This window comes from Vanellus vanellus, assembly GCF_965231255.1.
Source record: "Vanellus vanellus genome assembly, chromosome: 2".
Taxonomy (NCBI): Eukaryota; Metazoa; Chordata; class Aves; order Charadriiformes; family Charadriidae; genus Vanellus; species Vanellus vanellus.
In genome coordinates this window covers 90610837-90626248 of record NC_138906.1, presented here as the reverse complement: position 1 = coordinate 90626248, position 15412 = coordinate 90610837, and the positions used below count along the sequence as shown (strand labels likewise).

Below are 15412 nucleotides of genomic sequence, written 5' to 3'. Positions count from 1 at the left end.
ACTACAATCTGAAACTTGCAGGAGATTTGATGGAGTTTGGCATTCTATACGAAACTCTCACTGGCTCACAAACCTCAGGGCAGAGGTTGAAGAATACCTTGATTAAAAGTATCTCAAGCAATGGGAGGGAGTCAAACTCTTATGTAACCTTTGGGTACTGAAAAGGATTCTGTTTCTTGAAGAAAGAAATACTGAAGAAACTATAATATGTAATTCCTCATTCAGCCATTGGCTTCAATCCAGAGCAAACAGATAATGTATTTTCAGCACACAAATAATTTCATAAATGTTGAAAACAACTGTTTTTTAAAACAACTAATTAGAAGTAAATTAGTAGAAAGGATTTAGCCAACTTTTAAAATTGATTGTGGTAGGATATTGTACTTACAATTACATCCATTTAAAGACAGAGTAGGAAAGATTTATTAGAGCTAGTCCCCTTCAAATCTCTCTTTTAAATGAAAAGCATTTCATAAAATCTCAGAATAGCTTTTGTTGGAAGGGACCTTAAAGATCATCTAGTTCCAGCCCCCCGCCATGGGCAGGGACACCTACCACTAGACCACGCTGCTGAAAGCCCCATCCAACCTGGCCTTGAACACCTCCGGGGATGGGGCCTCCACAGCTTCTCTGAGCAACATGTTCCAGTGTCTCACCACTCCCACAGTAAAGAATTTCTTCCTAATATCTAATCTAAATTTCCCCTCTTCCAGTTTGAAGCCATTACGCCTCATCCTAGCACTACATGCCCTAGTAAAAAGTCCCTCCCCAGCTTTCTTGTAGGCCCCCTTCGGATACTCAAAAGCCACTATAAGATCTCCCTGGAGCCTTCTCTTCTCCAGGCTGAACAACCCCAACTCTCTCAGCCTGTCTTCATAGGACAGGTGCTCCAGCCCTCCAGTCATCTTTGTGGCTCTCCTCTGGACTCGCTCCAACAGGTCCATGTCTTTCCTCTGTTGGGGTCCCCAAAGCTGGACGCAGTACTCCAGGTGGGGTCTCATGAGAGCAGAGTAGAGGGGCAGAATCACCTCCCTTGACCTGCTGGCCACGCTGCTTTTGATGCAGTCCAGGATATGGCTGACCTTCTGGGCTGCAAGTGCACATTGCCAGCTCATGTTGAGCTTCTCATTAACCAGCACCCCCAAGTCCTTCTCCTCAGGCCTGCTCTCAATTTATTCTCTGTCCAGCTTGTATTTGTGCTTGGGACTGCCCCGACCCACATGCAGGACCTTGCACTTGGCCTTGTTGAACTTCACGAGGTTGGCATAGGCCCACCTCTCAGGCCTGTCAAGGTCCTTCTGCATGGCATCCCTCCCCTCCAGCATGTCAACCGTGCCACACAGCTTGCTGTTATTGGCAAACTAGCTGATTGTGCACTCAATCCCAACATCCATGTCGCCAACAGAGATGTTGAACAGCACCAGTCCCAGTCCCAGTTTAAAATTATTACAGAGAATATGCTTATTGCAACGGAGAAACTAAGTGCAGCAGAGAAACTAAGCAAGAAATGAATGAACATCTTTTCTTGCCAAAATCAAAACAAGCACTTCTGAAAGCCTTGTTTTCTGCTAGTAATTAGCTATCCCCACGCTTAACCTTCCTATTTCCTTGACTTGTCTGGACATAGTGATTGGAGGTTGGAGGCAGGGGAGAAGCTAATTCATAGAGCTGCATCTTAAGAGGCATTTGTATACTTTCTGCATTTATCCCATTTCTCCATTTTCTTTAACTACATAGAGTTATGTGCCCCAAATGACATTTAGCAGTGTTATTCTCTTAGCTAAGCATGCACTGAACCAAATTTATGTCAACCTTGTAGCAGCAGTATTACCATGGTTACACCATCACGACAATTTAAGCCCATAGATGGCTTTTCACATTGCCTATTTGAAAAGTTTGTGATATGCAGGATATGTATCTGAACTTAAACCATATTATATATTTATAATCTCAGTTTCAGTTAATGTAATGCTGAAATCCTCTCTTTGGTTTCAACCGCATCCCGAGCTGCATCACAAGAAGTGCGGCCAGCAGGTTGAGGGAGGTGATTCTGCCCCTCTACTCTGCTCTCATGAGACCCCACCTGGAGTACTGCGTCCAGCTTTGGGGACCCCAACAGAGGAAAGACATGGACCTGTTGGAGCGAGTCCAGAGGAGAGCCACAAAGATGACTGGAGGGCTGGAGCACCTGTCCTATGAAGACAGGCTGAGAGAGTTGGGGTTGTTCAGCCTGGAGAAGAGAAGGCTCCAGGGAGATCTTATAGTGGCCTTTGAGTATCCGAAGGGGGCCTACAAGAAAGCTGGGGAGGGACTTTTTACTAGGGCATGTAGTGCTAGGATGAGGCATAATGGCTTCAAACTGGAAGAGGGGAAATTTAGATTAGATATTAGGAAGAAATTCTTTACTGTGGGAGTGGTGAGACACTGGAACATGTTGCTCAGAGAAGCTGTGGAGGCCCCATCCCCGGAGGTGTTCAAGGCCAGGTTGGATGGGGCTTTCAGCAGCGTGGTCTAGTGGTAGGTGTCCCTGCCCATGGCGGGGGGCTGGAACTAGATGATCTTTAAGGTCCCTTCCAACAAAAACTATTCTATGATTCTACGATTCTATGAAAAACAACCCACTTTACATATTTATCTCCAGACCTATCTTTTTACACTAAATATCAAAAGCTGCTAATTAATTAGGCCTTTCACTGGCCAGGCTTCCTTATACTTGCATTGCTCCATTACAAAACTTGAATATAATTAAGAAATGGGATATTTAATATGATCAACACTGGAGTGACATCCAATATAAACTTGCAAAAAAATGGGTTTAGAGAGAGATTTTACCAATCACATCAAGGTGAAATACTGTAATAATGCAATTCATGGATGAGTTTGATTCTTCTTAAGACTGCAGGAAAGCCACCTCAGAGTGGGATAAAACAGCCTTTACTAATTTTCAAATCAAATTTCCAAAGAGCAATACGGCTACAAATAGTTGCCACCTCTGTATTAAAAGTTTATATCACAACAAAATGCCACATCTGTGTTTACACACTCCAGTAACTAAGCTAACGTCAAGGGCACTTTTGCAGAAAATTATTAAATTGATACACTGCTTCAAGATCCTAAGTACTAAATAGTCAGCCCTTTGCCATAATATTGTTAAATATGATTTACTATACAAAAAAATCACAAGCGTAATACCTTACAAAGTCCAATTAGAAAATAATATCACAAATAGGAAACAACTACAGGCATGTGATTTTGACTTTGGGAACCCCCAACAGAAGAACTGCCATTTTACTTGGAAGTTAAATTCTCACGAAACGACCAGAATTACTTAAAAAAAAAAATCATAAATCTTCCACTGAAGTAAACCAAAAGGTCCATTTAAATAGAATACTCCCTTAAACCTGCTTTACACATCACTGCAGGCTCACTAACTTGCAATTACACTGATTAACAAAGACACATGCAGGGCTCAAAGGGACCTTCTGGAGTGTCTTGACCAACCTGCCAACAATTTATGCACATACTAATAAGCAGTATGCAATCAAAAGGAGGTTTAAACTGCAGCGTTTACTTCAAACCAGATAGATATAAGGAGGACAACATATAACTGCTTTCAGTAACGCTGACAGACAGGTTATACCACTGACAGGTTATAAATTCCTCATTATAAACATGTGGCATCTACTAAAACCGGAACAGAAATGTAAAACAACTACATAATAAAGTGGCATAACATGGGGTGACAACAGAGGACCATCCAAGCCAAAACACAAACTGGCCACAGCTGAAATTAAAGACAACACTAATGAATACTGGAATCCAAAATCTGGGAAGTAAAGGAAAAATCTTTCCTGTCCAACCCAACTATGGGCCAAATACACTTGGACAACTAGTGCTTCTTTGAAAGCAACATTATATACAAGATGTCTTATAATTTTTTGCAGGAATGAAATATATGCTTTTTGATGCAGTGAATAAAAATGTGAATGAAATATACAGAATCTATGCCTGTCTATCTATCTATAATATATATGCATAGTATTAGAGAGTTCATGCTTTAAAAATTTTTTTTGTAAATGTGATAATTTACATAATTTACATATTTTCAGTAGACAATAGTTAAATCCCTGACACTTTAATGTCAACCTAAATAAGCAGCAGGCTGGCTGCCACCACAGGAAAAAACAATTTCTCCTGTTATTATTTATAGCTATATTTCTTTATCATCGTGTGCTTTCTAAAAGTGGATCATCCACTTTTACCTCTCAATCAAACAGGTATATAGACTTTTAAAATGGGTGATACAGTCATATAAGGGGCCTCTTAAAACGGAGCTGTTTCTAATTCAACTAGATTATTGTTCAAAGGCAGAAACTGTGTTTCTAGTTGAGATGGATTTTGTTTGTCAAAAGGAGAAGAACAGCAGTTTAAATCATTTTGTCTGAGATAGGTACCCAGTTATCAGATGGAGCTGATGGAACAAGCAGCCAGCGTAGGCTGAAGCTAGCAACAGCTGCTTGACCTCACCTCCACAAGGCATCAACCGCATTCCTGCATTATCCTTGCTAACACTTCACATTTTTCATGTCATATTTTTTTTTCCTGATAGCAAAACAAATAGAAAGAATGCTAAAATTGAATTTTGTGGAAGGGTTCATAATTAACTTTACCCCAGGAAAGGCAAGGTAGTCACAAATCAGCCACTCGTTGTCATTATTAACAAGTGAAAACATTTTTTTCTACCATCTGCAGGATCGGTGCTAATTTTGTCCTGTGTTCTAGTCTATTTATATTTATTAGGAAAGTGTTAACATTTAATTATTTTAAAATAGAAGGCTTTTATTTTTTCCTATTAACAGGAGCTGCTGTGGAAACTAGTAGCACAGCACTGGGGTGAAAAGATGGCTAAATTAAGTATGGTGCATCCAGCTTATACTGACTTCTTTTCATTTACAGACCTATGTGAAAGAAGATATTGTAATTCAGGTTCTCCTTGACTCTCCGGAAATTATGAGAGGCTGTAGGCTTCTATTTCTATCAGGGTATTTCAATTCACATGTAAATGTATATACTTATTGTTATACCTCAGTTTATCCAGGTTCTTCTCGTAAAAAGCGGTGATTGTGGAAGTGTTTCTGGAAAAGTAATCTTTCAATATTTCAGGAAGTATTTCCTGGGCATTAAGACCATTTAATTTTGTAACAGCCAGGCAGCAAATTTCCCTCACGGCATTTGCATGGGAGCCTGCACCAAAGCCATTTGCTCCATATGAGAAAGCCTCGAAGCTGTATCGCTTTGTAATAAGGAGCTGTTTGCCCAATCCAAAAATTTGAGCATGGTAAGGTTTTCCAATATTAGCGTGAGTCCTCTGCTACCAAGAAAGAGAAAGACGAGATAAAGGAAGAAGTGAAAAACTCCGTTTTGGGGATCTTATGGCAGAAAGAAATCTCTGGAAGAGAGGAAAAGCCACAAATGGCGCCAAAGGCAACCCTGACAAGCAAGGAGCTGCTGGGATAGAAAGTTGGTCTGCAGGTTTAAACACATTTTCAAAACCAGTCTTGAGATAGCTGGAAATTGAAATTATAATCTCCTTAGGAAGAAAATGTGCATGTTTGAGGAAGGAACTAATATCACAACTTTCGCTCAGCAGGCATGTGCTTCCCAGTACTTGGGGCAGGCGATGAATGCTTTGCTACTGTTCAGACAAACTGAGCTGGTAAAAACCCCTCCTGCCTATATTTCTTCCCTCACAGCTACATACCTACTCAGAGTAATTCACACCTTCGTCGAGCCAGATTTCTGGACAGGTCATTTAGACTTGACAGGCTCAGTTCCCCATCTGTACAACTGAGATAACGACACTTCCCCACCTATGAGAAGCGCTCTGAGAACAAGTGCTGGAGGAGTATTTAGGGGTGGCGGTGGCAGAGCCTATATGAATTCCTAAAGCAGGAACTTCGTGCCCTCTCTAAAAGTAACAAGCAAGAGCAGCTTTTATGGAGACAGGATGCACAATGAACATGAGATGGAAAAGCTCAAGGTATTATGTTTACTCCTAAACCACATATTCGCTATTATTTTCTCTGTACTTCCTTCAGGCTATGGTGGCACTACTGAAATAATTATCTTCCTGCCACTTCAACTCAGGAAGGCTGATGGGAAGCAGGAGGAGATTCTTTTATTTTCCCTTGTGCCCACCACCAAGTCAAATCTTTTCATTATGGAGGCAGCTGCTGCAGGAGCTATCTTCCCTTTCCCAGAAAGGACAGAGGGAAGGAATTTAACTGGGGCAGCTGTCATAATACAGTGCTTTACAAAAAAAGCAAATGAGAACTGATTCAGATGCATGATCCAGCCTGTTTCCTAAGAGATGCGAGATGAGAGGTGCAGCAATGAGTGTTGCTTAGGAAAGGAGTTTTGCAGAACACTACCACTACCAGATTTGCGTTTTCAAAGCAAGGGCCAGTGATATGCATTCTGAAAGGCACAAAAACCGGCCAGGGCAAGCAGTGGGCTTCTGGGATGTACTGGCTATTAAAAACAACAAAAAAAAACAATACAAAACCAACCCCAGGAAAAAAAAATAATCTTGAAATACCAGTGACTTTGATTCCATTCCTCAGGGTCACCATCTTGCTCTGCTCCCCTTTCACAGATGTCCAGCACTCCTGACGCTCACCGTCCCTGGGAGCTGCATCTACCCATACAAAGGCTGGTTACTGCCTACCATCGATGGTCGGTACCTACTCTTCTCAGTAGTAACAGTTTGAGGGCATGCAAGCACACACATCCTTTCTTTCTGTGGGAATTCAGGAAAATTTAACAACATACTGTGCAATGGAAGGAATGTAAACCGTAGCCTAGTACCTTTTCTTTAAATGACCTATTGACATTATGTGTTCCATCTACAGACAGCATGGGAAGTGCCACTGCAACTGCTGCGGTGTACTGCTGATGTTCATTAGCAGTTTGGCACTTACTACTCAGAATAAATAGGCAGAATGTTCCCTGGAGCCAGGACACAGACAACATAACCAAGAGACAAACAAGTATGTTGAATCCGAAGCAGTGGTTACACTTTATTAGATCTGTCAGTAATTCTGTCACTCTGCAGGAGGCACCATCCGAGCTTGTGTAACCCAGTATCTCTGCCCCATTAATCCTGCCTAACAAGTACAAGGTGATAGGTGTCGTAATGAAGAAACAAAATTAAATATAAAAATCTACATTTAATAAACACTATGCACTTTATTCAGACACCCTCAAGGAAGAAACCTGCAGTCAACCAAAGGATGATAATCTTATCAATTGTATCCTAAATGAGGCCTGACCCACAAGAGTAAGTAATTTCTGCAGAAGCAGAGATGATAGTGTGTACTCTGATGCTTCTGCAACAGAAATGAGAACTTTTTTTACTTATTTTAGTACAAAAAGTAATAATGGAAATACAGACATTGTAAAATAGGATAATGAAAAGATCTTAAGATTTGTTTTATTTGCAGTATTAAATTAATCATCACATTGATGTTAGCAATCAAATAGAATGAAATCACAAAGTGAAAAATAAAAAACATCTAGCTTCTGTTTTGCATTTTAAATAGGATGGCTTCGGGGCAAGGGGAAAAAAATCTCCAAACATTTTAGATTGGTGCTGTTTGACAACATCTCTGTATTCTGGGGAAAAAAAAACGAACCCCAAAACCAAACCCACCTGGAATTTCATAAGGGAAAATGTCCAGAGAATCTTAAAAAGATCAGATTCTACTATATCAAGGAAAGAAATAAGAGTCTAACACTACCTGCATGCCTGTGTCTAACATACATCATATAGCATGCTATCAAATTTCAGAAAAAAGGCTTCAGAAGATGACATTGTCCATCTCTCCAACATGCTCTTCCATTTTCCTATCAGAACTGCAAGCAAGGAAAAAAACCCACAACCAAATCCTCCTTCTTATGATACAGGATAAAAAAGAAATGAATAACAGCTTCTAAGAAAAATCAGTAAAACCTGACTTCTGCATGTGCGGCCCTACACCAGACAGGAGGGAGAGCAGAGGAATCCCACCACCATCTCCTGCAAGAACATTCATGGCTAACCAAAGTGACCAGCAACTGTAAGCGTAAATCATGCCTGCATCTGTATACTGCCTGCATAATACTAACTAAAGCTATGCATACATTACATATACTCAAAGGGCTTGAAAGTGCTTTGTTACAGCAAAGAAGATGGTAATAAAATACAGAGTTACTGATGGAGCAAGCGGCACACAGCACACAACTGTGCTTGCAGAGCTTTTACAGAGTTTGAACAAAAAATGCTGAAAGATTCAAACCTGTGACCAGTTCTCTGATTTCCAAATCTGTCGTCTTGCGGAGTAACCGTACTAATGCTGGGATGCCACCACAGTTTTTCAGAGCAATTTTGTTGTCATCATTTGCCTTCCCATATACCAAGTTTCTCAAAGCTCCACAGGCACTACGGTGGACTTCTGTCATCCGATGGTCCAATAGGTCCACCAGTAATTGTATTCCACCTTGTCTTCTTATCTGAAACAGGCCAAAGTGATAATCACAAAATTAGGGAATGAACACCGGCATTATATATGATACCCAATATAATTAAGCTGTGGTTTATGCAGGGTATGCTCCAGCAAAGGTATGCTGGTAGCCCCACACAGCTACTACAGTACACTGCTTTGATTCCTTGTATTATTTTTTCAGTGGCAGCATAACTGTACAGTAACGAACCTGAACCTCTGTAAAAGCAGCCAAAAGTTAGTCAAGAGTATTGCCTCATCAAGATTTCTCAAGGTTCAATAAGGTTTGCCTTAGCAAGAATTTCTCCTGTGCTGGAGAAACATCATCTGCTTTGGAGTGTAACACATCACAAGCTAGAGGAAAACCCACAAGACTACGGCAAACAAAAAAAAAAGCACTTAATGTAATGAAGTTTTTAGGAGTCCCTCCCTGTACATTTAATTATTTGGAATGTGAGCAGCTTCTGTACTCTCTGTAAGAATGTGACATCAACAAAATTGGGAAAAGCAAAGATAAAAGGAAAAAGAGGAAGCCTGCATAAATATAAAGACAAGGATGATGGATAAATCATGGAAAGCTTGGTCTATTATGGTTGAGGGAGACCCTTAAGTGACGTAGGAGCAGAGTCTTATTCATTTCTAAGGTAGCCTAAAAAATAAATTTCTAATGCAGTACCTTATATAAAATACCATTCTAGAAAAAGCACAAAAATGTTTAAGGCACATGATCGAGAAGGTCAAGAATACCAAGAACAATATATTACAAAATCAGTTTATAAAATCCATTTTTATTGTTCTCTGGCACTATTTGCTCCTCAAACAGTAACCAGTCTAGGATCTAATTTGAAGAAACTAGACCAATTTGTAACTAACATCAAAGGAATACAATGCTTTAGCTTCAAGCAAGTTATATAGACATCTCTGTCAAAAAGTTTCTCCACGTGTGTTGTTGGCTAAGGCACAAAGCAAGCCAGGCACTTCAGCTGGCTATTTTACCACTTTCCCTAAAACATTAAAAGAGAGACAGCTATAAAGTGTTTTCAAAACTGCAGGGAAAGGTGAGACATTAATTTTAGAATCAAACTTTATGATGACAAAGTTTTGAAATCTTTGTGTAGTTGCTCTTGCATGAGCATGTGTTCTGGGGGCTCTTTGCAGGGAGGGCTTGAGAGTACGAAATGGTTAAACAAAGCATGATAAAATTTATTAGAAATTATTATTATTAGAAATTCATGCTCTATCTACTAATTTCAAAATATTTAAGTATGGCATTTCATGAATGTAACACAAGCTTCACTGCAAATAAAGACTGAAAAATGATTCAGCCTTTGAGGTTCCAAAATTGAGCTATACAAAATTACTCATGAATAAAATAGAAGTTCTCTCTTTCTTCTACTGGCTTATCTGGAACATTCCTATTTTTGTAATAACAGCAAGTCCCAGTAACAGAGCAGTTTTGTAGTTAAAAAGTGTATATACTGAGATGTTACAGTATTAAATTAAAATGTTATAATGTGTATACAGTTACAACACAGCTTTGGGCTAAGTGAAGTGATAGTGTTTAAAGATAAAGTAAGATATTTCCCCTTAAATAGGCATTATATCAGTATATCATGTCCCAATTTCTGAGTAATACACAGCAGCTGGCACTACATGGAGAGTGCAGAGATGTGAATGGACAATGGTACAATATATCAACTTCAGGTGGAAAAGTTCATTAATCTTTTTGAGAGCCCACGCGTCTACTGCTCAGAGAAACCATGACATCTTTCAGTTTAGGAACCAAAAAAAAAAAAAACAAATCAAAGAGAAAAGGTGTTGAAATACATCTCACTGGTCAAAACTTTACCCATGTGAACAGGATGACTTGCAATGAAATCATTTGCTCCTTTCCAAGCCAGGACAAAATTACCAAGTTTATCTGGGAGGTGTGGGAGGTAGAATTGATTGTTTTCTTGTTTTCACAATCCATCACCATTTAATCTTAAGATTTAAATATATACACTTCCTCTACTAACCAGATTCTCAAAACCAAGCGTACTACATGAAGAGCCACCTACATAACAAAACAGATGACATTTATTGAAACAGAGTAGGAACAAAAATTTATGCATCAGTTCTACAAAAGGTGAACCAACAACTGAGCTTCACATTTCAACCTCCAAAAAGAAACAAGATCTGACGGAAAAAAGAATGCAGTTAAAAAATACACAAGTTGTTCTGGTAGGATGAGTAATATCAGGAACGACAGAATGAAAACACGCCTGCTGATCTTTGTGGTTTATATTTTTAAAGCACAATATGCTGAATGAATATTTTAATTGCTTCACTGGTGAAAAAAAAAAGATTATGAATGAGAAAAAGTATTAACTTTGTAGCAAAAATAATTCTGTGCACTATAATTCATCTGAAGACTGAAATGGCTCTGCCTCTGTTTAGAGGCATGCTGTGCCTGTGCTGTTTTCTCCACTCTCCATCTTGGACACAGCCAAGTGGCATCTCAGGCTCCATCATAGTTTCTCTTGCAGACACTCTCAGGCAACAGGTTTTGCTCTCTTCTGCTCCTTTCTAAAGGAAAATGTGTGGTTCTGCCTCGTTCAGCTGGTATTCCTGAGCTGTACCTTCCGTTTTCAGTCATGGTATCTGACAGCGCACCAGTATTCAGCTCACGCAGCTCCTCCTCTCCCAGGAACCTGAAGTCAGCAGCAGACTGAAGTGATTCAAAGATACTTTCTTAAAAGCAAGGGCATTAAAAATTCATCTAAAATGCATTTCTGTCAGAAAAAAATATGGGTAAAGCAACAGAAATGAAATGGGCATTACATAACACTTTAACTAACTTGACTAAATTTCTTAAATTCTACTGCAGAAAGAACCTGTTCTTACCTGGGAAAGACAAGGCTTATTTTGCAAACTTTGAATTTCCAAGCTCAGATACTTGGCAAAGTAGCTGTGTCATGCAGGCAGAGATGAAGCTGATTCTTCACAACTGAGAGCTCAGTTTCTGATGCTGTTCTTTATCTGGATTACTGTGTTGCTTTGTCTTTGTTTTTCCAGGAGCCCATTATTCACCAGAAGTCTTCGTGATTCCATCACGTATCTATGTAGCTGTTTAACACTATATTCTCCAGCAGCTTTAATTATGCCTGACAAATTTTGAGACTGTGATGAATGTTATCAGTATCTGTTCATATTTACAGAAACTAAGGCAAGGAAAAGAAATTATTTGTTCGAGTCCTTTATGGAGTTAGAGCCGCAGCCTGGAGGACAATTCTGACCTAGTGAGTCTCTTGGGGCAGATCTCAGCCGAGCTAAGTTAATGAGGCTGCAGAGAGTTCAGCACTGCTAGTGCCAAATGTCTTTCCCAAGAATACTGGCATGGGTGGATAAGCAGCGATTCGCACCAATGGGGCACCAAATCCCACTCCTCTAAAGGACTTTTGATAAGACACTTCTGTCTCTCTCTTGACTATATATGAACAGAACATTTATTAATGTAATATTTATTGACACATCAGGGGCTCCTGCCTTGCTACATCCAGAAGAAAAAGAAAATAGAACATGCCAGAGTCTGCTTGCCATAGTACCAAGTTATCAGGAGATACGGGAGACCAACTCTGTTCTCACACCAATCCAAGAGTAGTCGCTTCTGAAGTCAATAGATTGACCTTCATCTTTGCAGCACAACTGAGTTCGCCCAGTTGTATCATGAAGTTTGTTCTTCCTGTCTTGAATATAATGTCCCTTTTTACACTGTCTATTCTCACCATCTTCTCTCACCATCTTCAGACTAGAATTATTAAAAATGCTGGGTGAATCCATGTTGCGGTGTTTCTCAAGAATCTTTTAATCCATGGACACCGTTAATTTCTGGATGTTCTTTCCTTTTTCTTCTCACTAGAAATATTTTGTGTCTGTCTTCGAAAGATGCTGTTAGAAAGCTGTTAAATAAATATAACAGGCCTCATTCTTTCACATGTGGCATTATAGAGTGTATGGCAAATCCTATCATGACCAGGAATCCCAGCACGCACAAGCCTGAATTCATTCTGTTGAGTTTTCCTACTAAATTAGGAACCTATGCTCTGTAGTGTAAACCTAGCTGAGAGAATAGAGATTACATGCATTTTGCCACGAAAAATTTTCCACGTGATGCACAGGGCTGCTTTCATCTGATGAATCACGTGTTTTCTTTTTCCAGGAAATTTTTAAACTTTCCTTTTGAAGTTGGCTCTCCACCATTAACGTTACTGTCTACTTTCTGGTCAGCAGCACTTGCTCCGGTCAAGTTCCGTGATGCCACAACACAGACAGGACAGGAAAAGGTGCCAGACTCTCTGGTCCACAGACTGATAAGAGTGCACTCACGTCAGCTTGATACTAGTCTTCTGCTCTGGTATCGTATGAAGTTTGTTTTTGCAGTGCATCTGAGAACACATTTGTATCCACACTATGCAGATACAAGGTGAATTTGGGCTTGAGAAGGGGTTCAAACCAGTGCTGGAGGCAGTGAAGATGTTAATTATGTTCCTAATAAGTAGAGCCTGGATGTCTCTTGCCAAGAGCCTTTGAGAAATGTAAGTTACCAGTTTCAAGGCTGACCTTTGATCCAATACTGTTTACCACAACAAATTTTCCATAACAGTGGACTGTTAAGATATTTAATCTACCAGGAGTTACACATGACCAGCGTGAATCATATGCATTGGTGAAACAAGTCAATAATACATTGATGATATGTCTGAAACAATATAGATATACTAGATTACTGCATGATTTTAGCATATGAATTGACAGGTTGCTTTTCTAATTCGATACAAAAGACTGGATGGATGTGCAGAAAGAAGAGAAAAGTGGGATGTGAAGGGTATGAAGACACTTGGAATGTGAGGACATCTGGTCAATGGCTGTCCAGTATATAAACAGACGGGACAGGAAAAGTAATAAACCACAGTTACGCATGCAAACCCTATAGAACAAGAGACAATACCAAAGACCATGTCTGAGAGGTCACTGGTTGATGGGCTGCTGAAGGAACCATTCAAAGGCTTGGAGAGGTTCAGCCTGAGCTTTGTTAAGTGCTAAGGGGTGGTGGGGCATGCAGGGAGGAATGAATGACAAGGTTATCACAGGTCCTATGGGTAAAAGGACGCTTATGGGATGCTTTCAAGGGATTGTGGAAATGTGCAATACTTAGGGAAATTATAGCAGAAGGGCTAAGGTAGGAAAAGAGATACATCCAAGTGCATGGGGGAGGAACAACATGAGAAAATACAGAGAACGGCACCATGAAAGGGGCTGGTTGTGTATAAAATAAGCTGCGCTTCAGTACACTTGTCCAGCCAAACCCTGTGCCTAATCACTGCAGTCTGTTTTATCTCCCTATTAAACCTAATTCCTACCACTCTTCCTGGATGAGGATGGTCTATATTCTGGATGAGCGTAATGCTAGTGAACCTTGAGCTGGAATAGCTGATGAGCAGGACAGGAGATCTGGGAAAGAGCTCTCAGAGACACCATAGATCTAGGGGATAGATACCAGCGAAACCAGGGTCTGAGGATGTGCTACCAAGCAGACCAATGGTCTGAGCCAGCTACCAGAGAGACCTCGTTGTGTCTCCACGTGTGTGAGATAAGACATGCCAGCAAGCTTTGAGCCTGATTAGCAGGAGATTATGGACCGCATATTATTGCTTGTGTTTGCGTGAGTGTTTGTGTGCATGGGGTGCCTCTGCAGGCACCCTTCTCATGTTTGTGTTGAGCTGTTGTGCGACCTTGACCTAAGCTGCTTTAACATAAATACCTAACAATATTAATAGTGACACTTTTATTTCTAGGATGATCCATATATGATTGATTTCTCATTCATTTATTGTACTGGTTTTGTAGGTACGTAATTTAGGTTAGTATATAAACTATACTATATATATAAACTAAACTATATTTGAAATTTTAACTGGGTTACATGTTCAGCTTTGTATCACGTTTACTGAAGGATATAGAACAAGAGAAATCGCCAGCTGGCTTGTTAGGCTAGTCTAAAGGAGCCCACCCTCTGAGCAATGTCATAACACGTCTTGCTCCATTTCCAAGCAGCAATTCAGGGTTTGGTCCCAATCATTCTGAAGACTACTAACACTAATCCCACAGATGGCAGGAAGTGGTTCATGCAGCACCCAAGCAGTAGTTTTACACAAAGGATACACTGGAGTCAGTGGATCAAATACAGAGCTCCATCAAAAACAAAAATCCAGAGACATCTCCTGAGGTATATTTAGCTCTCTTTGGGAAACATGTCTGGATCTACAGCTTTTGGTATCTTCTCCCTGCTTTGTATTACACTGGTTAAATATAACCTTTACTCATTTTGAGACTGCTCTGGTCAAAGGATACTTTTTGTGCTCTAAAAAGAACTGACAGAAGGATAATTTATGAACATGGAACCTCTCACAAAAAAAAAAAAAAAAGAAAAAATATAAGTATTGTAGGGAACACTGCAGCCTTCTTAATTTACCTTTTACTTTTCATGACAAATGCATGCCAAAGCTTGCACAAATCGTAACACAGCTTGAAACTGAATTATTGTCAGATGTAAGCAGTAACAGCATTACAGTCCGTGACCTTAATTGACAAAACATGCTACCTGTCACTGATTCAGCACAGAAACCATGCTGTTCCTCCAGGCTCCCTGTTTAAAGTCTAACAATTGGATGTGAAAACCTGACTGGCTTGCTTCCCTGGGGATGGGGAAGGTTTGCCCCAAAAGTAAGGATAACCAGGACTGTCAGACTAAGCAGAATTCATGCTTTGACTTACAATTAAAAGTATTATTTTCTCACATTTAGGACAGATACTTTCTCAAATGTGAACAA

The 15412-nt window shown here is 40.0% G+C and overlaps 1 protein-coding gene across 1 annotated transcript in view; it reads right to left on the bottom strand.

Annotated features, from left to right (window-relative positions):
* Positions 1–15412, bottom strand: part of CTNND2 (catenin delta 2) — a gene marked incomplete at both ends in the record, with an annotated part of 573915 nt that overhangs the window by 148006 nt on the left and 410497 nt on the right. Inside the window, one exon of the mRNA XM_082479407.1 lies at positions 8337–8550. Within this exon, the coding sequence (XP_082335533.1) occupies positions 8337–8550 (214 nt within the window). The remainder of the gene's footprint in view (positions 1–8336; positions 8551–15412) is intronic.